General features: G+C 48.8%; 1 protein-coding gene across 2 annotated transcripts; it reads right to left on the bottom strand.

Annotated features, from left to right (window-relative positions):
• Positions 1 to 1938: 1938 nt before the first annotated feature.
• ALX3 (ALX homeobox 3) lies at positions 1939 to 20352 on the bottom strand. Of its 2 annotated transcripts, none has more exons than XM_021001123.2 (4): positions 19904 to 20352; positions 12133 to 12449; positions 9223 to 9285; positions 1939 to 4101 (listed from the first exon to the last, which is right to left on the bottom strand). In XM_021001123.2, exons 1-4 carry the CDS (start codon positions 20157 to 20159, stop codon positions 3793 to 3795), a joined length of 945 nt encoding a protein of 314 aa, XP_020856782.1. In that variant the 5' UTR covers positions 20160 to 20352; the 3' UTR covers positions 1939 to 3792. The 2 variants fall into 2 exon arrangements, with proteins under 2 accessions (XP_020856782.1, XP_020856777.1); XM_021001118.2 differs by having other exon boundaries at positions 9157 to 9285; positions 19904 to 20350.
• Positions 20353 to 25752: the final 5400 nt, after the last annotated feature.

Raw genomic sequence — 25752 nt, 5'->3', positions numbered from 1 at the left:
GAAGGTCTTGGGCAGGAAATCTGATCTGTCTCCCAATATGCACTGATTTCTCTCCAGGACCTGACAGGGGATAAAAATTGGACTGTGGGGCTTTGTGCCATTGGGTTTCTCCAGGCCTGAAAGATGAGGAGTTAGGGAGGGGTTGTCGAGGAGGGGGAAGCTGAGATTTTCTGTGCAACGTGGTTGTGTTTACCGCAGTGGTGCAGGGCACAGGAGCCTGTGTTTCCCTCGCCTGAAGAGATAAGGCAGAGGATTGAATGGTTAATACCCAGAAACCACAAGAAAGAGCCCTGGCTTTTGTCGATGCCCCACAGCTCAAGAGGCTTGGAGGAGTCTCAGACAGGCTGAGACTTGGGGCTGTCTGGGAGCAGGAAACAACCAGCTACTCTCTCATCCCATGCATGGCAGGAAACCCTACATACCGCCCCTCACCCCTTCCCACCCTCACACACATGCACACACCTTAGTGAATATCCCTTAGTGAATGCTGAATCTGGAATCAGAGGACAGGTTTGTTTGAGTTCTGGCTCTACCTGTGTGGCCTTGGGTAAGTTGCTCACCCTCTCTGGGCCCTTGGTGTCCTTATCTGTCAAATGAAGGAGTTGAAATAGATAACATCCCTCCAAACAGCCTCCAGAGGTGGGGAACTCACTTTCTAGGGAGGCAGCTCCATTCCACTTTTGGACAGCCCGAATTGTTAGGAAGTTTTTCCTCATCACAAGTGAAATTTCTATTCACCGCTTCTGGTTCTGACTGCTGAGGCCAAGCAGAACAAATTATTTCCTCTTCCACAGGAAAGTCCTTTAAATACTCAAAGCCGCACTATTAGCCCCTGCTCAGCCAGTAATGGCTAACGGAACGTGGGGCCAAGGCACCAAGCCAGACCGGCGTAGCTGGACACTCCCCCTATTGACAACTCTGGTTGGTCTGCAAAAATGTATTAAACCATTTATGGCCTCCACTCCCGACTCTCCCCTTCTGGCTTTTCCTAGGGACAGTAAGCAGTGTCCAAGAAACAGCTATGGACATAGATCAGCAAGGTGAGGACCCACAGGATCACAGATTTAGAACTGAAAAGGGCCGGTACACTGAGTCCAACATCCTCTGTTTATAGATGAGAAAACCAAAGGACAGAGAGGTTGTCACTTGTCTTAGGTCATACTGCTAGTACATGTCTGAGGCAGAATTTGAACCCAGATCTGAGGCAGCTAGGTGGCACCTATGGAGCACCAGGCCTGGAGTCAGAAAGACCTGAGTTCAAATCTGTTCTCAAGCACTTCCTAGCTGTGTGACCCTGGGCAAGTCACTTAAACCTGTTTGCCTCAGTTTCCTCATCTGTAAAGTGAGCTGGAGTAGGAAATGGCAAATCACTGCAATATCTTTACCAAGAGAACTCCTAATGGAGTCGGGAATGGGGACATGACTGAAAAGGACTGAACAACAATTTCTCAACTTCAAGTCTGGCACTTTATCCACCACCTCCCAGTCCCTCCATGAAGCCCTTCCCTTCTCCCAGGAGTGGGAGTACCAATCCTGGCCCTCTTTGGAGCAAGACATTGGGGCCCAGGCCAGGAATCCCTGAAAGAGGAGCTGAGGAACATGTATGTGTCTGGGGGAAAGACTGTCAGAATGTGATTAGGGGCTGGTCAGGAGGCCTTGACTCTCTTCCCAACTCCGATATCTACCAGCCATGGGATCTGGAGCAAAGCATGTCACCTTTCTGAGAATCTTCCCTTGACTATAGAACAAGAGGCCCAAATTAGATAATCTCTTTAAGTTCCAATACTCCAAGACTCTGGCTTCATGGTCCCACTGGGGGAAGGGATACAGATAACATTCTGCATCAGAGAGAGGGATAAGCAAAGGGCCTCTACTTCCCAGGTGATGACGTCCTGAAATCACATGCTAGATTGGAAACAACCAAGGACTTAGCCTGAAGAAGGAAAAAAAGAAAGCCCTTTATTGTTTATGACAAATGACAAAATCTTTGCAGATGTATTTTTTTTCCAAAATAAGAGTGGTTAGAATATCATGGGATCAACATTTATTTGGTGTCCCCTGATGGGGAGACCATAGATGAATTGGGTCACAGCTCTTCTTTACTGAGGATCCAACTAATGGTTCCAGGGTGTGGGAGGAGGGGGTTTGGAAACCATTGGTGTTCCCATGGCAACAGCCAGGCACAGCTCTGTGATAGCTCTGGACCTAAACCATGGGAGGGCTCACCAAAACTGCCATATTTGGTGATTTCTTTTGGAATTTCAGTTCCTTGGGGAGCCAGGAGATGATTCCACAGACTAATGGGGAAAGTGGGCTCAGGCATGGAGGGATGTAGGGCCCAGAGGAAAAGCCTCCCCAAATGCCACATCTATTCCTCTGGGAGGGAGCAGAGCCCAGGAGCTTTGAGAATGGGGGTGAGGAAAACTCAACATCATGAAATTCTTTTCTTCATCCTTGAAGATTTTTAGGCTGTGGTTCCCACTCTATCAACTAAGGATTTGGACCTTATGCCATTAAGGATCATTAATTAATTATTAATGGATCATGCCATTAAGCCTCATTAGTGATCATCTCAGCTGCCTCCCCACCTGTCCCACCCCTATGCCATCCCATCCCATTTCACAGGTTCCTCCTTACTCTCCCTTCTCCTGCTGTGGACTGGGAGTGGGTGTAAGAAACCTTTTGGGGTTGGAAAATAGTTATGCCCATCCTCAATGGAATGGTATGAGAAGACCTAGAGAGGATCTGGGTTCAAATCCTAACTCAACAGAGTTATTACCACGGTGACCATGGGCAAGCCATTTAACCTTCTTTACTTAAGCCTCTTTTTCCTCATCTGTAAAACCAAGGATTGTACTAAAGGACCTCTGTGGTCTCTGCCAGCCTTAAAGCCTTGTGCTGCCATCAGAAAACATGGAGCAGGTCCACCTGTTAGAGCGGAGCACCCTTCTTACTATGGCTTTGAAAGTCACGCAGGAGGAAGTACGTGAAATCACTCAGGAAGGTGTAAAGGGCATTGATAGGGTCACTGGCACAGTGGGAAGGACCACGGGTGCTAGCCTGGCTGCCTACTGTCTTATTCTTTTAATGCTATTCCTCAACTGGAGCTCAGCAGCTCCTCCCCTTCCTCTTGTTCCTCACTTTTGATGGAGGAAATTCTTAATATTCTATAGCATTCGCCAACCTAGCTCTTACCTCATCTACCTGGGGCCCCAACTCTACCTGAAGCCAGGACTTCTGCATCGGGGAGGTTGCAGGTTGAATGATGCAAAGCCTCAGAGGAGGGCAAGCAGTTGTTTCCTGCATCTCCCCCAGAACCAGGGAGATGGGGAGCAGTCTAGAAAAATGGGCAAGGGGACCAGGCAGCTATTGATATTCCTAGACAGGTGGAAAACTCCTATTCTCTCTTTGGAGCTACCTGGGAAAAAAAGAAAAAGCAAAAAAAAAAAAAAGGAAAGGAAGGAAGGAGAGAGGGAAGGAGGGAGGAAAAGAGGAAGGAAGTAAAGAAGGGAAGGAAGAAAAGAAGGAAGGAAACTGCAGTTTGCTGCCAGACTTGGGGTGGGCACAGCTGTTCTCTGTCTGGGGGGTAGGTTGGGTGAGGGAGTGGCAGACCAGGGGTAGGTGATGTGCCCTCTCTGCTGTCTAGAAATTAATAGAGGCATAAATTATCCCTCTCCTGTATATGGGGGTTGAGGGTGGGGGTTAGATTAAAAGCAAGGATTGGCTGCATCTGATGAGGAAGGTCTTTAGGGCAGTCCAAGCAGGGAGCAGTCCAGTCTTGGGGTGGCCTGATCACGTGGTCCAGTTGAGGAGGGTAGGTGGCTCTTTGGACTTCATCCTCAATGAGACCAGGCTGGGAGACTTGTAGTCACCATCAGGGGCTGTCTCAAAGCTGTGCCCCCCCAGAGCTGGGGAGAATCCATGGATGGAATAGATGCCTGGGGGAGGTCCCGGGGAGGCTGGCACACCCATGAAGCCAGCCACATTGCTATGGGAATGGGAGTACGGTGACGTGCATGGGGATGGAATCCCCTCTGGGGACATCAGACAGGGGCCCCCCGGGCTCCCTGACCCTGGACTGGACCACAGGTTGCTCTGCAGCTGAAATGACATGTAGGTAGTGCGTTAGCTTTTGAAGTCAACACCCAGGTATTTAGCAAACATTAAGGCATTTGATGAACCCTTTAAGTACACTGCATGCTAGACTCTGGAGAGAGACAAAAATGCAACCATTCCCCCAGTCTTCAATGGGGAAGCTAAGGGCCTCTCTGCCTCTTACCATCCATCATCTGTGGCACTGCCCACAGCGATACGCAGGAAGAACCCCAACGAGGGCCAGGGCATTCATCTCTAATACAGCCCTTCAAGATGGCCTGGACCAAGTTCTTCATTTTATTTAATCTGCAATTTCATTTTTTTTTTTTGGTGAGGTAATTGGGGTTAAGTGACATGCCCAGAGTCATACAGCTAGGGAGTGTTCTGTGTCTGAGGTCACATTTCAACTCAGGTCCTCCTGACTCTAAGGCCAGTGCTCTATCCACTGTGCCACCCAGCTGCCCTTCAAGTTCTTCATTTTACAAGTAAAGAAAGTGAGACCATACACTAGTTAGCAGTAGAGTCCATGGCCAGATGCCATCTCTCTCTCTCTCCTGATTCTCAAAGTGCCTTCTCCCTATCACCTTTCACCATGCAAGTCTGGTAAACCCAATGATAGGGCAACAGGCAGAACATCTGGAGGATGGGCCCTGGATGATCCTCCTTCCCGCCCAATGAGAAATGATAATAGAAACACATATGGACGCAAGGCTGTGTGGTCCACAAAGCACCAGTCAACCCCCCACTCCAACCCCTTCCTCCCCAAAATGCTACTGAATAAGTAGAACAAATCTCACTATCATTTTATACACAAGAGAAAGACATCTGGGGAGAGTGAATAGAAGTTAGGAGGATCTGAGTTCAATCCAGACTCTGACACTTGTCAACTTTGTGGTAGGACTGAAAAACATAACCTCTCTGGGCCTCAGGCAAGTCTCTAGGATTTATCTCTTAAGTTATAGAAGGGTTATGATCTATAATCACAGAGGAAGCTCTCACAACAAAGAAATCGCAAGTCCACGACATCTTCAGACTAGGACACTGAGGTTTCTAGGCAGCTAGGTCACAAAGTGGATAGAGTTTGGTCCTGGAGTCAGGAAGGCCTGAGTTCAAATCTGGCCTCAGATACTCACTAGGTGTGTGACCGTGCATAAGCCAAGTAACCTCTGTTTGCCTCAGTTTCCCTATCTGTAAAATGGGGATAATAACCGTACCCTCCTCCCATGGTCGATGAGAATTGAATGAGATAATAATTGTAAACTGCTTAGCACAGAGTAGGCACTATATAAATGTTAGCTATTACTATTAACAACAGCAGCTGAACAAAAACAAGTCATTCACCACCTTCAAAAGGCAATGTCCTGACTAATATGGTAATAGATTTTGCACAATTGAACATGTCTAATCTATATCAAATTGCTTCCCATCTCAGGAGGAGTGAGAGGTAAAAGAAGGGACAGAGAAAATTTGGAACTCAAAATTTAAAAAGAAATGAATGTTAAAAATTGTTTTTACACATAACTGAGGAAACAATAAAATATTCAATCTCAAAAAAAATTTTTAAATGTAAGTTTCCTTAACAACAACTAAAGACAATAATTGCTCCCAGGTGAGAGCCCTCTCACTCTGAGCCTCCCAGAGAAAATAATAGATTTGCCTTCAAGAAGCCCAAAAGCAATGAAAGTTGTTCCCACATCTAATATCTAATATTATAATTATAATAATAGCTAGCATTTATTTACATAAATAGCTTAAAAGTTTACAAAGCCCTTTACATGGGCTATTTCATTTGACCCTAACAATTCAGTGATAAAGGGGTCATTAGAGCCAGGTGGTGGCACAGTGAATAGAGCTGCAGTCCCGGAGTCAGGAAGACTTGACTCTTCTTCCTGAGTTCAAATCTAGACTCAGACACTTACTAGCTGTGTGACCCTGAGCAAGTCACTTCACCCTGTTTGCTTCAGTTTCCTCATCTGTACAATGAGCTGGAGATGGAAAACGGCAAATCACTCCAGTATGTCTGCCAAGAAAACCCCAAAAGGGGTCTCAAAAAGTTGGACACAACTGAACAACAATGACAACATCCTCATTGTACAACTGTGACAGAGGGTGTGATTCAGTGACTTGACCAGGGTCATGCAGACACCATGGATCGGAGTCAGGATTTGAACCTAGGGAGGTAGGGTTCTCTATCTGCCTGGCCACTCACTCCCGGCTATCTAGTGTTTTCCTCCCCCTATCCTCCACCCTCAAAAAGCATTCAGCCCACCTCCTTTTAGGGAAAAGAGACTAACAACTTGGCTTGTTTCTACCCCTGTGTTGTTTCCCTATGCCATGAAGAGGATGAACATAATGTAAGCGGGTTAGCCCAGTGAGTAGGCTCCTGACCACACACTGTGGGGAAGCTACTTGCCAGAGCCTAGGAGAGAAGAAGAGGGTTCTAGGAGCTCTCAGACAAGGTGGGGTCTGAATGGACTCTTCAGTATCACTCCTGCACCCTGACCTCATAGGGGATGGGGGTGCAGTGGGGTGGGGAGGCAGGAGAGGAGAAGGACCTCCACCTGGGTCCTTGGGCCACTTGAGAGTCGGAAAGGGGATAGGAGGGCTAGCACTATCCTTCCCCCGTCTGACCCTCAGTTTCTTCATCTGTAAGTGGGGTTAACAATGCCTACATTTCCAACCTATTGTGTGGAAAGGACTTAACACAAAATATGAGTCATATTATCATTGTTGTTGGTACCCAGCTCCTGGCATGTCTAGACCCGGCCAGGCTGAAGGTGTGGTGAGGGTGGCAAGTCGTCCATCTCTTCATATTCAATTCAACAAACATTTATTAAGCACCTATTGGGGCAAGGCACCAGTCTAGGCACTGAGGATATGAGGGTAAAAACAAAAAAAAACACCGTCTCTAACCTCAGAGATAACATTCCACAGGGAGTCCCTTCTCTCTTTTGTCTCCAGGTTCTCCTGGCTTCCAGACAGCTTAAATCCTACCTTCTGAAAGAAATCTTTCCTACCTCTCCCTCTGAACTTAGGTACACCATATATATCTTGTACATGCATTGTACAAAAGGGGTTTTCTCCCCCTTTAGAATGTGAGTCCCCTAAGAGCAGAGAGAGTTTTCCCCAATGCTTTTCATAGAGTCCAGTACATAGTAGGAACTTCATAGGTGCCTGTTGACTGACTGTCTTGGGGAGGGGCGGGGCTATAACATGAAAAACAGGTAAGTACCTACAAAGATCATGGGGGGGGAGGGGAAAGTACTAACAGCTAAGGTAATCAGGGAAGCCTCCTTGGCTCTAATTGTCAATGGGCTAAGCACAGAGGACTGAGGACTCCTGGGCTCTAAAAAACCAAGGGCATTTATTCTTATTTTTCCAACAAAAGTGATTTAAAATGCTGTGGCCCTAATGCCTTGGATTAAGAAGGGGAAGTGCTATAAAGTGGGAAGGGGAGAGGGGAAGTCTTTATATAAACTTTGGGGTGTCTTCTGTATTGTTGGGATGAACTGTCCTGATGACTTTTATTTAAGGATTTGATTTTAAAGCTTCTATATCCTTCTGGCTGATTCTTTCAGGTGATTCTGTAGGAAAGGAAATATGAAAGCAGTAACAATGACTGGCTGGGAGTCAGGTGGGAATGATAGAATTGGTGAATAAATTAGTTTTCTTCGGCTTCCAAATGAGCTGGGCATTTTAGGGCACTGTCTCTTTCAGGGCCATAAGAGAGACCTCCTGCCTCTCCCCCAACTTTCCAATGGTATGGGAGGCTGGAGATGCCCTAGAGCACACTTAAGAAAACTAGAATGTCCCTCAATCTAGGAATGAAGAGGTAATCTTAAAAATGTATTAGTGTGGAACTAATGACCTTACCCTGGTGTGCTATTTCTTAGTTTACATATTATTCTCTACTCCACTGTAAATCTAGCCTAGAAAACACAGTGTTCTATAGAAATATGGAAACGGAAAATGGGGAATGGGGGTGCAATGCTGAAATTGAATGCTCAAAATCACAGAATCTCAGAGTAGGAAAGGACCCAGGGCCAAGTTTCTTAATCTCTCTGAAACTCAGTTTCCTTTTCTGTAAAAAAGGTTGTTGTATGTATCCATCAAGGGAAAACGATCCCCCTCTACCACCTTATCTGACAAGTGCTCACTCAGCTTCTTCCTGCAAAACTCCAGTAAGACGGGGCAAGGGTGGGGTAGGGCAGAGGACCCACCTGCTAGCTCTGAGGCTGCCCATTCCACTTTTGGGCAGCTCTAATTGTCAGGAAGTTTTACCCCAATACATGCCTCTCCAACTTCTACAGGTTGCTGCTGGTTCTGCCCTGGAGCCACACAGGGCAAGCCTAATCCCTCCTCCATAGGACAATTCTTCTAATACCTGAAGGCAGCAATCCCTCCAGTCCCCTTTCCCCTACCCTCACCTGATCCTCTCTTCTTCAGGCTTCAATCAAAAATGCTACAAAACCTGGAGAGCGCTCTCCCACCCTTTTTTTCCAGCAGAGCTGCCCAGCACAGGGGAGGAAGAAGAGCCCCAACATTTCTTCTCTTCTAGAGCTGAGAATGATACAGGTGAGCTGAGAAGCTGTCTACAGCCCAGCCCACAGGGAAGGGATAATTTCTAATATGACCCTGTATAAATGCACTTATTTCAATGCTGGGAAATCCCACCATCCTTGGAGTGAAGCTAATTATTTCGTGTCCATTCTACATATTATGATGAAGGCTCAAAGTCTCTAGTAGACAGTAATGAACAAGGAATGAGTTAATTTTAACATCTTGCCTAGGATTCTTTGTCCCTGTTCTGGTATTCTTTTTTTCTGGTTGGCAGAGGGGCTTTCATTTGACTTTCCCTTTCCTTTTTCCTTTTTTTTTCCTTCTTCCTTCCTTTCCTTCGTCTGAGACATTCTGACACACATTCCCCATGGAAGCACTGAAACCTTCAGGTTCCTGAGATCCCAACTCCCAATGGAGGGAGGTGGGCTTTGGTGGGAGAAGAGGGGCAAGGCTATAGTGTATCCCAGAGTTCCCAGGGGCTCTCTCTGTCCTCCACCTTACCTGGGGGTAGCTGTCTGTCCTGGGCAGCACTGAAATGTCATAGGTGGCTGTGAAGGGGTTCCTCACCTCCTGGATCTTCCCATATCTCTCCCGTTTCCTCCATTTGGCTCTTCGGTTCTGGAACCAGACCTTTGTGGGGAGGGAGAAGGAGAAGAGAGGAAAGATGGGGAGGTCCTCTGGGGAGGCAGCCAACTGGGAAGGGGAACTGGGCTCCACAGGATCACAGAGCCAACTATGGAGGGTGGAGAGCTCAGAGGGCAAATAGCCAGAATGAGGACCTTGAGAGGACAGAATGGGAGGTGGGTGTGTCCTCATGCAGCTTTGGACTACGGGGGCTAATAAATCTACAAACCACTCACAATCATGTGAGTGAGGGGATGGGAGCTGGGAGAGGTCCAAGATAGAGGAAGGGTTTTATTGGCTTCCTCCAGACCTGACTCATTGTTCTAGACATTTCTTCAGGCCCCTGGTGTGAAGATTATTAACCATGGGGTGTGTGTGTGTGTGTGTGTGTGTGTGTGTGTGTGTGTGTGTGTCTACAGGGACTGTGTCTATATATGTGTATCGAGGTGTATCCATGTACATGTCTGTATGCATTTGTATAGCTGAATATTTTTGTGAATACCTTCTCCTCTCTAATCAGGAAGGATCATTGATGTAGAACAAGGGATCATAGAGGTAATTTAGTCCAACCCCCTGATCTTATAAGGCAGCTAGGTGGTGCAGTGGTTAGAGCACTTGGCCTGGAGTCAGGAAGACCTGAGTTCAAATCCAGCCTCAGATACTTAATAGTTACATGACCCTGGGGAAGTCACTTAACCCTGTTTGCCTCAGTTTCTTTATCTGTAAAATGACTTGCAGAAGGAAATAGCAAACCACTGCCGTCTCTTTGCTAAGAAAACTCCAAATAGGGTCACAAAGAGTCAGGTACCAGCAAACACCAACAATAGTTGCTGGAGAGTGAAGAAACAACTACTGCATACCCCAACCCTGGGGAATCACATGTGGAACAGATACCCAGGGTGACAGAGAACCCAGCACATCCCCCGGTGCAAGGGTATGGTGAGGCATTTATCACCACCTCCCCCATTCCTCTAGATTCATTGCTTTCTCATTGCTTTCTCACATGTCAGTCTCCAACCCAATCCTGGAAGCATTTCTGAGAAATGATTTACAAACTGGTTCTCTGCCCTGTCAGCCATAACCTACTCCTAGTGTGTGTGTATGTGTATAGTTTTTTATTACTCAACTCCATGGGGCTAGAGTTGGAATCCTGAACAAGGAAAAGAATACCTCCCTCAGCCTCAATGTCCTCATCTGTAAAATGGGGATAATAATAGCATCTACCTTAAACTACTCTATAAACTTTAGCTAATATTGTTATTGAAAGATTCCCATTTAGCCCCAGAGAGCTGGGAAACCCTAGTGAATGTCCCCTCTAGACAGCAGAGAGAGCATTAGAACTGGAGGCAGGGGACCCAGATGCAAATTCTGCTTCTGATGCTTGCTGCCTCTATGACTTTGGTCCAATTACTAAACTTCCCTGGACTTCAGTCTCCTTGTCTGTAAAATGAGGAGATTGGACTAAATGTTCTCTATGGTTCCTCCAAGCTCTGAATCTATCACCCTACATGAGGAGAAGGAATGGGTGTGAGGTAGGGGAAAGGAATGTCTCCATCTGTCTTCTCATGTCTACAACAGGAAAAATAGTTGTTTTACGCCCATGTGCTTGAATACCAGCTGAAAGCTCCCTGGGGCTCCAGGTTTCTAAAGTTGTTTTTATCTCTAGTTTTCTCCCACCAAGAGCTGTGGGGCACTGGGGGTCCTGCCTTAGGGTGTTGGCTCTTTGTTGGCCCCTAATGCAAGGACTGGCCTTTGGGAAGGATTGGGACAGTGGGGTGTGCCAGAGCTCCTTGGGATGGGCATCTGTAGGACACAGCAGCCCAGAGGCTCATGCTGAGTGGTCCCCCTCCTTCCTCTCTGAGTCCTCTCACTATTCACTCCTCTTCCAGAAGGCACCAATGACTCACAGACAGTGTGAACCTCCTCCTCTTGCTTCTGCTCTCCCTGTCTGGAAGCAGCCCCTCTTCCCTCAGAGCATCTCCTCATCCCTGTCTTCAAAGCAGTCTCCCAATCAAGGGCTTTCTCTCTCTCTCTCTCTCTCTCTCTCTCTCTCTCTCTCTCTCTCTCTCTCTCTCTCTCTCTCTCTCTCCCTCCCTCCCTGCCCCCACTCCCCAGCCTGGCAAAGGGTTTGTGGCAAATGTGGGCTTTGCCTTGCTCAGTTATCTCTGTGGGATTGGCACTTCTTAATTCAGAAGAGGTTCCCTGACCATTCTGATCCCAGCTCTATTTTGTGGGTGCTTGGGGAAACCTATGTGACAGCTTCCTCTTATTAACGAGATGTAGCTTTAGGATATCACCCCTTATTCATTCCCATATTTTCAGGCTCCATCCTCCCCCAATCTCTAACTCCTCCCCTTTCCCAGATCTTGGGCATAAGATTCTTAGTTCCTCCCAGAGCCCTATCCAGGAAGCTAGACCAAACCCTGGAGGCTTCGTCCCAGGAAATGAGAGAACAGATCATCCAGACTTGTTACGCTTGGGTCCTTTCAAGAGTCAAGAAACCAATAGGGATGACAGTGTAAGATCCTCCTGTCCCTGGGGACCCTACTATTCTATGCAACTACTTCTCAGGTGGGACGTGAACCCCTCTTTTACCACCCCCTTCTTCTGCCCCACCAAACAGTCAATTTTCTCAATTTAGGGACTTGAGTATGTCACCAAAGCCCAGTCAGAGAAATCCCCTGGAAGGGTTTTCTTTATAGCAATGTCACCCATACCTGTATGGTCTCCCTTTGGCCCACCCTCGATCTCCACCCTTCTGTGTCTCCCATCTCCTGCTCTGTAAAGATAAGAGATTCCAAGTGGGCAATGACAGGAAGAGAGGTGACTTGAGCCTTTAGGGATCCCCCTCACCTGTACCCGGGCTTCGGTCAGGTCGGTCCTAAGGGCCAGCTGTTCTCTTGCATACACATCAGGATAATGGGTCTTCTGGAAAACCTTCTCCAGCTCTTCTAGCTGGAAGGTGCTGAACGTAGTTCGGTTTCTCCGTTTCTTGTTTTTGCTTTTGGGCAGTTCCATTGAGTCAGTGAGCTGGGGGCTCAGAGGTCCCCGGAGCCTGGCCAGGCAGGGTGTTGGGGAGCCTCTCAGCTCTGGGGGTCCCTCCAAGGGGCCTTCTGGACAGTCTAGAGGCAGTGGGGGGTAGCTGGTGACTTTGGAGACCTTCTCTTCTGCTGTAATGGAAAACACAAAGGGAGGGATGGAAAGGGGGACTCTGGGGTTTTGTGGGTGGAATGGGGAGGGGGGAGATTGACATCTCCTGGCTCCACCTCTCCCTCCCTCCTCAGCAGGCGCCTGGCATTCTGGAGGGCTGCCTGTGGAGGGGGCCCTGGGGGAGCATGTGCTCTGTGGTCTAGGCAAGAATAAAACAGAATAGGGAACAGGTCCTAGAGGGTCTGGAAGTCCGGGGGAAGGCACTGAGATGTGCCTCAGGGAAATGTTCCATGCGGATGTCTCTCCCGGGGTGCCAGACTTAGTGCTTATGTCTGGGAATGGCCACCCTGGGCAGGGGGTTGGTGAGCAAAAGGGTTGGTTGATGAGTTCCCCTACCACCACCACCCCTTTGGCTAGAAGCCACATCCTGATTTCAAGCAATCTTATTTCCCATCCACTGGAATCCATTCCTCATTAAGACCAGGTACGCCAAAAACCCCAGGGACAAACTCCAAACCCCAAGCTCTCAGAATTTATCCAACATCTCAAGCAAACCAGAACATTCTGCCTCAAGGGATGAGGATTCCAATAGTATGTCTCTCCCTGTCCCTATCCCCATCCCAATCTGTGGATCTTGACCTTGTTGACTAAATTAAAAACTGAGGTTCTCTTCACTGCAATCCAGCTTGACAGAAATGGGGGCCTCTGAGGAAGAGAGACAATGAAGAGGATTCCAGGCCCTGCAGGGTCTCCAAATAACTCCAGATCTCCTGATGGGCCCATCATAGAAAGGAAGTCAAGAGCATAAAGGAAGTGTTGGAGGTCATGATAAGACCTATAGTAAGGGCATGAATGGAACAGAAAAGGGGTACAGCTGGAGACAAATTGAGGAATGAAGGCAAAATCTCTTCCCTTTTCAGTCTCATTCCCTTCTCCCCCCTGTCTCCTTCCTTAGTTGGTCTAGCCTCTCCCCCACAACCCAAAAATGAATGAGCAAGGGGTAATCGATTTGTGGGCTGGGAACTGTTCCCAGCAGCTCCACTTTGGCATGTTAATGCTCTCTCTCAGAAAGCACTCGTGGAGATCCACTGTGTCCTGGGAATGGTGAAAAATAGGTCACAGCCATTCCCTCCACCCACTGTCATGGACAACAGATACCCAGAAGTGCCCGCATAAAATTCCCCTCTTGGCTATCCCAAGAGAGCTATAGGAATAGTGTACCATTCTCTTACTCTCACATCCCCCTTCCCTGTCACTGGCCCCATTCCCACCCTCACCCTGCTCTGAGGTCCAGTGGAGAGAGACAGTTTCCTGGGAATTTTGGTGACAAGATCACATGGCCAGCTTCAGGCTAGGGAAGCTAGGGAAGGCTCTAGGCGGAATTACTAGATTTTCCATGTCCTAGTTTCTTGTGCCCCCTTCCCTGATTAAAGATATAGGCAAACTGGGCATATTTTCCTTAACATTAGCAGGCAAAACCTTTCTTAGAGGCAAGCAGGAATCTGCCTGGTAAACTGGAGAGTGAGTTGTTTAGTGTGAATTTGGGGTGGGGGTGGGGAGAGGAAGGTGTAGGGGGAGCAGCACTGGCCTGAAGGCATCAAATCTCAGTCTAGAGGTCTGTCTAGGGGCAATCGTTGAAGCCTACTTTGGGGAGGTCTTGATCAGCCAGATAACAAAATCTCCCAGGCATAAGAACTTCATTAACAACCAGGGAATATGTGCAAAAGGATAATGGCTTGGAAATACATCTCCAATTCCTGGCAAAAACATGCAGACATCATTGCTCGGAGAGCCGCTTGAGAAATAGGGCTTAGTGGGAGGATAGGGGACTTTGGTTCAAGGAGAGTGTCTGTTTTGGAGATCCATTAGGGTCCCCAGCTCCAGATGGATCCTGGAGGAAACCAAGGATTCAGCCTAGCGAAAGTCTGCAGTGTTGTGAAATGTACTTTACGATGCGGGGGAGGAAGGGTTAGGGTTAGGGGAAAGAAAGGGTATCTGACCTTGAAATAGAGGTCCCAGGAATTGTACTTTGCCCACCCCAGGCTGTTGCTGCCTCCGGTGCTTATCCTTTCTATGAGCCCTTCCCAAGGGACCAAACCTCTCCCCCCCTTCCTCCACCCCTCCTCTCCCACCCAATAAGTTCTCCTTCGGACTTTCTGGAATTCCACTGTGGGATGGCTCAAACACAATGCAACTCACTTTAGCTGTCCTAGGTAGGATCAGACAGTAAAGCTATAGATTCACTGCATCCCCTCCCCCTCCCCCAGCTAGTCTTGATGAAAATGAGAACTTTGAAGAAGGAGAAAGTGGAGCCATCTCTGTGACCCCCTCTCAGCTCCTCCGTAGGGGTGTGGGAAGAAAGCAGGACTCAGGGTAGCAATTCGCAAGGGTTTTCCTCTGGTAATGCAGGACACCCAAGGAAATGGTCTCCCTGAGAGCAGCCAGTGGGGGATGGAGGGGGAAAAATCCCTGATGTAAAGGGCTGGAGTGAGATAAAAATGTGCCCAAGAAATGAAAGAACATGTAAAAGACAAATTAGTAATCCAAGTCCATGCATAAGAAAAAAAGTAGACAACTTTCTACCTTATAATGGAAATGGAAATTGTGTGAGCACGAAAAGGCCGGGGGGTGGGGGGGTGGAAGAGGACACGAAGGAACCATTGGGGTGACGCAGACATAGCCACAATATCTGAATTTTGTACTGTACCCGCCCCACAATTCTGCGGTGCTCCACCTGAAACCTCCTCACCCTCCCTTGGTGCGCCAGTCTTCCCATAACACCAGGTCCAGACCTGTCTCTCTTTTCAGAAGGCATTTTAATACACTGCTCTTCCTGTTCAGTAGCTGGTGAGTGCGGTTTCGAAGGTGGACGTTGCAAAGCCGCGAATACAGCCTTGATGTAAGGGGGTAAACGTCTTAACTAGGAACGCTATTCTAAAACGGCATGAGCCTCGTAGGAGAGATAACGGGGCCCCTCTCACTGGAGGTGTTGAAGCAAAAGCTGGGTGGCCGCTTGCCGGTAGGATGCAGAGGGGATGTTTGCGTTCAGGTACCGCTTAATTAGATTACCTGTGAGGTCTCAGGCAGACCTGTGATTCTTGGACTCGGGTGAATCTCTTCCCCCCTACCTTCTGGACTAGCTGCGCGCTTCCAAACCCGCACTAACCCAGAGAGCAGGAGGAAAGGAGCTAGAAGAGATCGGAAAAGGGAAAAAGCGGCCCGGAGGAGGAGTGTGAGCACGTCCTGCGCGGAGTGGAGGGAAGTACGCGGATGCAGGAGCGGTGGGGAGAGGCGCTCACACAGGGACTGAGGAGCGGAGCATAGCGTCAGGGTTGGTCCGTTGGGTAAGCCAGAGGGGAAGTGCACGGCTGGAGGGGAGCCCCGACAGGGAATTGAGTTCAGAACTGGCTCTGGACGGAGTGCTCAGGAAGGATAGCGAACATAACACGCGGGATGTGAGCTGTGGGAAGAGGGGATGGGTGTGAACTGTGTTGGGAAATTGGTGTCCTGTGGAGCAGGTTTGGGAAAGAGAGGACGCAATTCTGGGACGTTGTCTTTAATCCTTCGTAGGGGCCCAGACATCCATCCATCTCTCTCTCTCTCTCTCTCTCTCTCTCTCTCTCTCTCTCTCTCTCTCTCTCTCTCTCTCTCTCTCTCTTTCTCTCTCTCTCTGTCTCCCCCTCTCTCCCTCTCCCTCCTTCACCCCTCCCCCAACGCCTTGTGCTGTCCCGGTCTAGGGGGCTCTCTCTTCTCGGTGGCTTTCCTCACCTCCTCCTCTGCCCTGCAAACCCATTTCCGTCCAACCCCAACTGGGCGCTACGATCTTGCGGGTTTCGGAGGAGAAGGGTGCAGGAGCGCTTGGAGGAGGTGGCCTGGGCCTAGGTTCCGGGCTAGAAAGAGCAATATGGAAGGGAAGATGTGCGGTGGGGGCCGAGCGACGGAGGAAAGCCGAATGGAGGTCTTCATAGAGTAGTGTCAGTGGACAGATTTCAGGGGGTCCATCAACTTGGATGGAGAAAAAAAATAGATCTTTATTTTCACTAACCTCTAAGCAGAATTTAGCATTTCCTTAAATTATTTTAAAATTATATTCTGAGAAGGGAGTGGGGTGGGGTGATCTACGACAAAGAAAAGATTAGAACTCTTGTTTTAGAGGGAGGCCCGTGTTCCTTGTTCATAGGGATGACTCTAATCCCCAGAGTTGGGCCGGTCTTTTAACCACCCGCGGGGGGCCGAGGCCCGGGCTGGGAATAAGAACAAACTGAATGTTTACAGATTAGTCTTGTTTGGTCCGGAGTGCGTCTTCCAGCTCTGGATTCTATTCCAGCCCCCAGTCTTGAAAGCTGAGCCCTGGGCCCCGAGCTCTGAATCCAGCCCTCGGTATTTTTGGCGGGCCGGGCCTCTGAAGAGACGTAGAGGTCCCTACCCCTGCTTCAATCCCTTTTGGTTCCCAAACTGGTCCTACAAAGAAGTCAAAGTTCCTTCACCCTCCTCTTCGAGACAGGGGGGATCCGAGACCCGGGGGAGGGAAGCAGAGCCAGAAGTGGGGCCCGACCAGAAAGCAGAGGAGAAGGAAAGGGAAAACCCACCCGGGAACGCGAGAAGCAGGAGGAAGCGGCCGCGGGCGCGGGCGGAGGCAGGATGGAGCCTAGGCATTTTTCTGGAGAAATTAACCCGATTTGCAAAGACACCAATCGGGCCAGATGGGGAACAGCTGCACGATTACTGGTCTGAACTGGAAATATTTCGAGCCCGTTTTTGAAAGGCTCGGGAAGGGAGGTGACCTTCCCCATCGCTCGTCACCACTCGTCGACTGGACTGGGACTCCAACACAGCCGCGGCCGCAGTCTCGGGCTGTCCACCGCGCATTCGAACTAGGGACTGGCCCTTTGGCTCTCTCTCCGCCGGCTCTCGGCTCCTGCGGGTCTGCATCCAAACCGCCGGGAGGTCAGATGCTCTCGGCCTCGGAAAAGGCGTGCGCTTCGGCGGCGTCTCGGGACTATCCGAGGCAATCCTCGGCTTCCCTATTATTTCCACTTCTCGATCCTTCTCTTTTCCTTCTTTCTTTGAAGTATTTCTTTCTTGCTCTCTTCCTTAAGCGTTAAGGCCAGCCCGCTGTTTTCTTTCTTCTCTGATTCTTTTTTCTTTCTTCTTTTCGTTCCTCTTTTCCTTCCTTCTGCACCCTCTTTTTCATCTTTCTTTCGTTCTCTTTTTATCTCCTCTCTTCTTCCCGTTTCTTTCGTTCTCTCTTGTTTCTTTTTTTGGTCTTTGTTCTCCTGCTTTGTTACTTTTTCTTCCATTCCAGCTGTTTTCCCTTAATTTTCTTTTCTCTTTTTCTTTCCTTTCGTTTCCTCTTCCTACTTTCATGTCTTCCTTTAAATTTTTTTTTCTGCCGCCATTCTCGGCACTCGCGCTATCTTTCTTTTGCTTGTTTTAATTTTCGTTTTTTCGTACACTCTCCCAATCTCCTCCCGTCCTCACTGTTCGACGATAGTTTTCTCCCGGTTCTCCCCTCACTTTTCTTGCTGTTCCTGCAGCTCGGGTCTTTGACACGCTCAGGTGCTGCCTGTGGCCGTAGTATTGTTCCCTCATTTCCCTGGTCCTTCATTGGCCCTGCATCACCCACATACAGCGTGGGGACTCCCCAGGCCTGAACATTGCGTGAACGCCGATCCGGGAAGCCAAGCAGACAGCCCTATTACGGGTAGGGAAAGGTGGAAAGCGGGGGAAAGGGAAATTCCTGGGTCTGCTCCCCCCTGCCCCCCACACTTTGCTGTACCATGCCAGGTTTTACCACCTCGGTGCTGGTCGCTGTACCTGTTCCACTTCTACTGTTTACAAAGCAGGCTGGCCTCTCAGTCTGAGCGGGGATCTGAGGAGCCAGGCCAACTGCTTCTCATTAAGTCCCAACTGTGGTTTTTATCAGGAGAGCCACTTTCAAAGAACGCAGACATGAAGGACCGAGGAGTCAATCATTTCCTACAGTTGACCCCCAGCCCTCTCTTGCGCCTAGCCTGGGATGGGGAAACGAAGCACAGACTAAGGCGAGGAGGCTGTCTTGGTTTGGATGGCGGGTCGTCTGGGGACCTGCGCAGGCCTGGGAGCTAGCTCGAGACTCTGGCAACTCAGACTGGTTGGGCCACAGGTTCTAGAGGAGGAGTACGCTCTCCGAGGGCCGTCTCCTCTCTTATGGTTGGCAGCAGGCAGTTTTGAGATCCAGGCCTCTTTGGCTCTTTCAGCAAAACGCAAAAGACAGGCAGGAGTTTTCCAAGAGGGTGTGCGGAGATCTAACGTTCAGACGAGAGCCAAACGGGAGTATAGTGAAGGCCAGGGCCTTCCGGGCGCTCATGACTCCGCCAAAGGGTTTTTTGGGTCAGATTTCCCAGGGTCCAGAGGTCACAGAGCTGGAAGCTCCGGGTCCAGAGACACTGGCGGGTGTTTGGCTGCTCTGTGCCGCGCTCTGCTTTCCTGAGACATGACCCCTCAGTCTGGGATCGATAGCCTCCTCAGCCGAAAGAGGAGACAGTCAAGCTCCCAAGAAAGGCCAAGCGGCTAACCGAGAAGCAACTCGAGAGCCCATGCCCTGGCATATCCCGAGGAGGAACTGGGATCCCTCTTTCCAATTCGGGAAACCCGTGCCCTGGACCTAGATAGAGTTGAAAGTAGAAACAGCAAGACAGTAACTCTAACCTCGGCGAGTCAGCATTTAAACAGTAAAAAAAAAAAACCATTGTTGCGGGCGAGAATAGCCGAATAACCCGCTGAACAACAGCCCCTAGGAGACAAGTCCAAGTCGCTTGCTTGTCTAGAGAGCCAGGCCCTTCTGATGCTGGCCAGGGGAAAAGAAATTAAGGCAGAGTGGAGAAGGGACGTGAGGACCGGCCCGCGCCCGGGCTGAGAGAAGGCTTGTGGGGGAAAACTGGAGCTGAGAACCAGAGCAGGGGCTGAGACACAAAAGACTTGCTCCCTTAGGCCCGGGTCATCTAGCCCCAGGCCGAGCTGGTCTTGAATGGTCAGGACCAGTGAAGTCCAGAGATCTTGGGCGGCTTACACGCCACTCCCCCCAGCCTACTCAATCGGCCGACCACAATCATACCTCGGGCAGCTTTCGCCTGCAATCCCAACAGAATTTCCCCTTCTTCGTCCTCAAAACTCCCCACCAGACCCGTGGAAGCAGATTTCAGTTCCCTGACCCGGCTTTCCCGGATCCAGGTTTCAACGGCTGTTGAGGGCTTGGGGACGGGAACAAAACCCTTCGGATGGCTCTGAATCGGAACGTGAACGGGAGAAAATGTGGGCTTTCCAGGGTTGAGGAAAGAGAGAAAAGGAAGGGAGGCCCCCGGAGAAGGGAGGAGAGAGGGACCCCGGGTCCCTAGCTTTCTCGCTACCCCGAGAGTCCGCAGAACTTAGCCCGGCATCCCCTAGTTAATGTCTGTCCGTCCCCTGCCCGACCGTAGCCTCCCACCCCAGTTACCTTCCGCAGGGGTCTCGTAAAAGCGCCTGCCGTTGAGGGCTGGCCCAGGCCCGGGTTCCTGCAGGTACTTGGCTGGGGGCTTGGCCGCCTCCGGGGAATAGGGCTCCAGGGTTCCGCAGGCCGTCGCGTAGCGAGCAATCCGCGGCCCGGGGAGCGGAGCTGGGTGCAGGTGAGGCGGAGGTCCTGGGGGCTTGTCGGCAGCTGCTGGGTAAGCACCGGGACCCGCGCCGTAAGGCAGGCAGCGCTCGGGCTCCATGCAGGCCTCCTGGGAGCCCGGGCCTGGGGCCGGGGAGCCTTTGCACTTACGCGGGACGGGCTGCCGGGCCGGCCGGCTCTGGGGCTCGCGCTGCCCTAGCGGGATATGCGCGCCAAGGGGGGAGGGACCTGGGAACTGGGCCGCGGAGCCCCCAAGAGCGGCGCGCGCCGCGGGGGGCGGGGGGCAGGAGGGAGGGGGATAGCGTTCCTCCTGACTTAATCCACTAACTATCCACGTCATGTGCGGCGGTGCCCCGCGCGGGGATTAACCCCTCGGAGGCCGGATATGTCCTTCCCTAGCCACCCCGCGCCCAGTTTTCCGAGGTGAAAGCAGCTTGTGGGCGGAGTGTGGGAAGGACCGAACGACCCTTACCCAGGTCCTAGACGGAATGGGGAGCTGCATGGGAGGTGGGGTGGGAGGTACAGAGTGTGCGCTTGGTCTGGGAGGGGTCCTTTTTTCTTCTGCCCCATCCCCGTCACTAGTCTTTGCCTGGCCAGCGCCCGTGGCAGGACAACCTTCCAGTCCTAGCCCTGGGCACCACGGGAGAACTTTGCTTACTGCTTGCTACAAGCCGCGCCTTCCTGAAGAGCTGGCCTTGAGGTCTAAGGGACACTCAGAGACCAGACACAGGAAAGCAGAAGAGTCCAGTTGGTCCTTCACCGCCACAAACACACAGACCCCTAGACAAGTGAGCGATACCGTGCAAAGGCAAGACGTGTCTCTCAGTACTTGCTTTCCTCTGATGGGGTCAGCTAAGGGAGGCAGCTCCCAAGCCTCGGACTTAAGTAGTATCTACAGCCTAGCGCAAAGCTCTCCTATGCTTTGAGATCGTTTGTTTCCCTGTGGAAGAAGAACTGAGGGTATTCTGGGGATACCTCTTCTTCCGGACTACATATGGACTGTAATGATGATAGCTGGGACCGTGGAAAGAGCACTGGATTGGGGTTCAGAGAATCCCGATTTTTCCTATTTACCTTGGGACAGGTGGAGAGGGCAAGCTCAGCAATTTCTTTGCTAGGGGACCCACAAGGTCTGGAATGCTTGCCTATCCTTAAAGAAGAGGCCCTTGCAGAATGCTTGGACCCGTCTGCCTACACCAGGCATCTCCCCTCTGCTTTTGAAAGAATGTTAAGGGTAAATGTGATCTAACAAAGTAAGCTCTTCCCTTGATGACTGTGTGTTCATAGTAAGAACTAAGAGGGAGAATCAGACAGTGGTTTTGATTCTTCAGGGGAAAAAAATTAATAACCAGGAAAACTGGGCAGAAGCCTCCTGGGGGGCAAGGACTTTATTGCTCCAACCACCTTCCTGAGACCTGGCTTAGAATTAAATTATTCTGATTTCAAGGCCTCTAGAAACTAAAGGAAAGTGATGGGGAAAGGAAGGAATTGTTTGTATTTCAATTTGATTCTCATTTCTTATTTGTATTCCCATTCAAGTGTTGTCCTAGTGTGAACACCTCCCTGTTTCTCTACGGGCTTAAAGGGGGCTTCTTGGCTGTCTTCAACCAGAACTGGGCTGTAAATAAAGGCCAAATAGGAACCAGAAGCTCCTAACCTCAATCTGAGTCATTAAGCCATTATTAAACCTACCAAGACTTCTCTGAAGCCTTATTGGTTTAAATACCAGGTTAGAGGCATTACCACCATTGGAGACCCTAATCACAGGATGGAAGACCCACACTAGCACTTGGAACTGAGGCTTACCTGACAGAGAGTCAGACAGTTAGTCAATAAACATTTATTAAGCACACGATATGTATCAGGCACTGTGATGAGTGCTGCGGATGCAAAGAAAGATAAAAGACAGTCCCTGTTCAGGAAGAACTCACACACAATGATACACAAAGAAGATACAGATAAGATAAATTGGAGATAATGAACAGAGGGAAGGCACCAGGATTAAGGGACGATCAGGAATGAGCATAGATGAGGAGAAAGAGTATTCTAGGCATGTGAGGCAGTCAATGAAAATGCCCAGAGTCCTTAGATAGTTTTGTGCAAGGAATAGCAAGGAAGTCAGTGTCACTGGGAATGAAGAATAAGGTGTAAGAAGACTGGAAGGTAAGAGAGGGCAGATTTTGAAGGGCTTTGAATGCCAAATATTTTATATTTGATCCTGTAGGCAAAAGGGAGCCATTGGAGTTAATTGAACAGGGGTAACATGGTCAGATTTGCACTTTAGGAAGAACAATTTGACAACTGAGCAGAGGAAGGATTGGTGTGGGGAAAGATTTGAGTCGGGGAGACTAACTAGCAGGGTAATGCAATAGTCCAGGTGTAAGATGCCTGCATTAGGGTGGTGGCAATGTCAGACGAGAGAGAAGGGGAGCATACACCAGAGATGTTAAGCTAGAATAGATAGGAGGCACTTGACAACAGATTAGATGTGGTGGGATGAGCGAGAATGAGGAATTTAGGATAACACCTGGACTATGAGTCTGGGTAACCAATAGGATGGTGGGCAGTTATTATTTGACAGTAATAGCAAAGTTCAGGAGGGGAGTCAGAATTGGAATGGGAGTTAAATTCTTTATCTGGATTTCTACTCATCCCTTACTAGGAGAAATTCCATTTCTTGGACCCATGCGATCCTAGTTCCTAGAATCCCTCTGGACAACAAGCTTAGATGCACTATTTGCCCTATAACTAGGGCTTTGGTCAAGGATATGTAAGAGAGTGGGCTCAAGGCATTTCTTTAACAGAAGTTTTTTTGAGCTTACTAAGTCCCTATGAAAGTTCAGGATGGTGTGGTGGATAGAGGGACTGGCTTTGAAGTTAGGAAGACCTGAGTTCGAGCCCTGTCCTTGACACATCTAGTAAGCTGTGTGCCCGTGGTGAGACATTTACCCTCTTAGGGCACCCAGGCAAGTCTATAAGTGCACAAGTTCTACACCAATGAAATCACAGGGCTGAATGATGACAAAACATCCCTAGTGATAGGGATTGAGGCAGAAGAGAGTGAATCACAAGAGGAATAACACACTGCTCATTCTTTTTAATGAGATTAAAGTTGAAGAGAAGAGGTTAATTTGCAAATGAAAAATAGTGGAAGACATATGCCCAAAGCTATAGCACTGACAGTAAGTGTTGCAAGATATACAAAGATGGGAGCTGGGTTCTATTAGTGAATTAGCCTGCCAAAGCCAATTGGATGCTGGTTTGTTTCCCTATCTGAATCTAACATGTTCATCAATCTATGTGAAGATTCTTAGTCTTAGACACCAGCATTCTCCCCTCCTCCATCCGTCTATTCCTCCCAACCCTCCACTTCCCGAAGCTAGACTGTCATTTATCTTTTTCCTCTTTAAACCTTTAAACACTAACTTGGGTGGCTGGACCCAGGATTTGCTATATAAAATACAGGCCTAGATGATCTAGGTCCCACTATGAATTCCCAACTTCACTTTGCCTGTGTAGACCTGGCTTTCAGTAACTAGATTAATAAGCTATTTCAATCCAGCTGGTTATGAAACAGCATGAATGGAGAATTTACAAACTCTCTTAAAACTTTCCCCCACATCTGGCAGTCTTGATAATAAAACATCTCAGGTGTTAGCCATTCCATTTAATTTGGTCTCTCGGCTTAACAAACATTACACTCTAGCAGCTACTGACACAGCCACCATAGTTGTATGATAGCCCAAATAGTGCATTGTAAAGAAGAATGTGAAAGGACCTCAGATTCTGTAGTAGTCGTTGAAGAAGTAGAGTTATCTGGTAACTAGGAGCTAGGACTCATGGATTTTCTTCTCAGCTCTGCCACTGACTTGTAGAATGATTCATTATTGTATGATGGGGAGGGGTGCAGGAATGAAGGAGACAGTTACTCATAGATGATGGAATTTAGGGCAAAGAGGGGCTTCCGAGGTTTAAAGATCCTCTATTCCACCTCTCATCAAGCACTCTAGCTTCAGTTTTCCCTTCTGAAAGAGATTCCATCCTTCTCTTTGGGAAAAAAAAAAAAGGAGCTCTTTTCTACTGAGTGCTTTGAGGTCTGTGGAAAGAGTACTTCCAAAGAAGGTGATAATGATAACTGACATTTATGAAGCACTTTGAAGTTTGCAAAGCACTTTGCAGAATACCTAACATTTATATAACACTTTTATGTTTGCAAAGAGCCATATATATATTATCTCATTTGATCCTGAAAAAAACCCTGTGAGTACTCTGTTACACAGATAGGGAAACCAAGTCTGGGAGAGGTTAAAGACTTGCAAAGGGTCACACAGCAAGAAGTTTGAAGTCCAAGCTTTGCCACGGAGTTGTTTGATAACCCATGCCTCTGAGCACTGATGGAAAGCTGAAAAGCCAGTCTTGTTCAAAGATTATCTCCCACTGGTGGCTCAGGAAGGAGAGCACAGAGCTTGCAAGAAATGATTTCTTGTGTAGTCAGATGGAAGAGCCCCCTTGGAGGAGAAAGACCATTGAACAACTCATCTCCCACATCAGTAACCACATGTGAGGTCTCCCGTCTTCCTCCTCAATTCATTTCTACTTAACAAAAAGCATGCTATGGATTGCCATTGTTGTTGATAGAAATAGTAATAATGATAGCTAGCATTTATTAAGCACTTTACAAATATTATCTTATTTTATTCTCATGACAACCCCAAGGAAGTAGGTACTATTATTAGCCCTAGTTTACAGATGAAGAAGGTAGACAGAGGTTAAGTGACTTGTTCAAGCACACACAGCTAGTAAGTGTCTGGGGCTGGGGTCTTCCTGACTTCAGGTCCAGTACTCTATCCAGGTCCACTGAAAAGTAGGGAGTTGACATCCAGATCATTCAGAATCCACAGTAAAACAATAAGCAAAGGCATTTCTTCCCATTGGAATTATCTAAATTGGTTGGCTAAATGGTTAAGACTTAACTCTTCAAGGGTAGGGACTGTCTTTTGTCTTTCTGTCTATCTCCATTGCTTACTTAGCACACTGTCTGGCACAGGGTAGGTGCTTAATAAATGCTTATTGACTGACTGACTTGGCTTAAATGGCTATATCTCTTTTCCATGCTGGAAAACAACAACAACAAAGAAAGAAGGAGTAGGGAAGAAAATTTCCCAATACAAATGGATGGGGAATGGAACAGAACCTGGCTTCTGGGTCCCATACGCACTTGCAATGTTGAGAAAAATAACCCTAAGTTTCTAGATTTCCTCCTTAACCTCCACTGCCCTTAATTTGCAACAGATGAAAATGCATTCCTAGCTTTTCATTCCTGCAGATGAGGTGGGGGTGAGGAGTGAGTGGATTGATTAGAACAAGTAATCCAGGGTTCCCAATTCTCTGAGTCCTTACTAAATTCTAAAGTAGTCTCAGGAAAGGATGCACCCAGCTCCATGTGATGAGCCAACCATGAAGTCTTTTGGGGGCTTTGGCATCTTCTTGGAGATGATCTTGGAAAGTACTGCTTTTGGTTCCAGGGTCTCCTCCCTTAATTTCCATTTATCTCTAAACACTGACTTAATCTCTAAGATCCCTGACCTTCTTGGAGCATTGGCCCTTGCTTGATGCTTCTGACCTTTCCCCCATCTTCTGCCACCTCTGTTGTTAAAGGATGTCCAGTATGTCCTACTGGCCTAGGGGAGCCA

The sequence above is a fragment of the Phascolarctos cinereus genome, unplaced genomic scaffold (assembly GCF_003287225.1).
Source record: "Phascolarctos cinereus isolate Bilbo 61053 unplaced genomic scaffold, phaCin_HiC Scaffold_5;HRSCAF=322, whole genome shotgun sequence".
NCBI classification, from domain to species: Eukaryota; Metazoa; Chordata; class Mammalia; order Diprotodontia; family Phascolarctidae; genus Phascolarctos; species Phascolarctos cinereus.
The sequence above is the reverse complement of the archived record's forward strand: the minus strand, read 5'-3'. Positions and strand labels throughout refer to the sequence as shown.

Excerpts from the sequence above, each read along its gene's own strand:
- ALX3 (XM_021001118.2), bottom strand. The coding sequence starts at position 20,159 with ATGGAGCCCGAGCGCTGCCTGCCTTACGGCGCGGGTCCCGGTGCTTAC. Across the intron at positions 12,450-19,903 it reads TTACGAGACCCCTGCGGAAG|CAGAAGAGAAGGTCTCCAAA; the intron begins GTAACTGGGGTG and ends TTTCCATTACAG. Across the intron at positions 4,102-9,156 it reads GGACAGACAGCTACCCCCAG|CTGCAGAGCAACCTGTGGTC; the intron begins GTAAGGTGGAGG and ends ATGTCATTTCAG.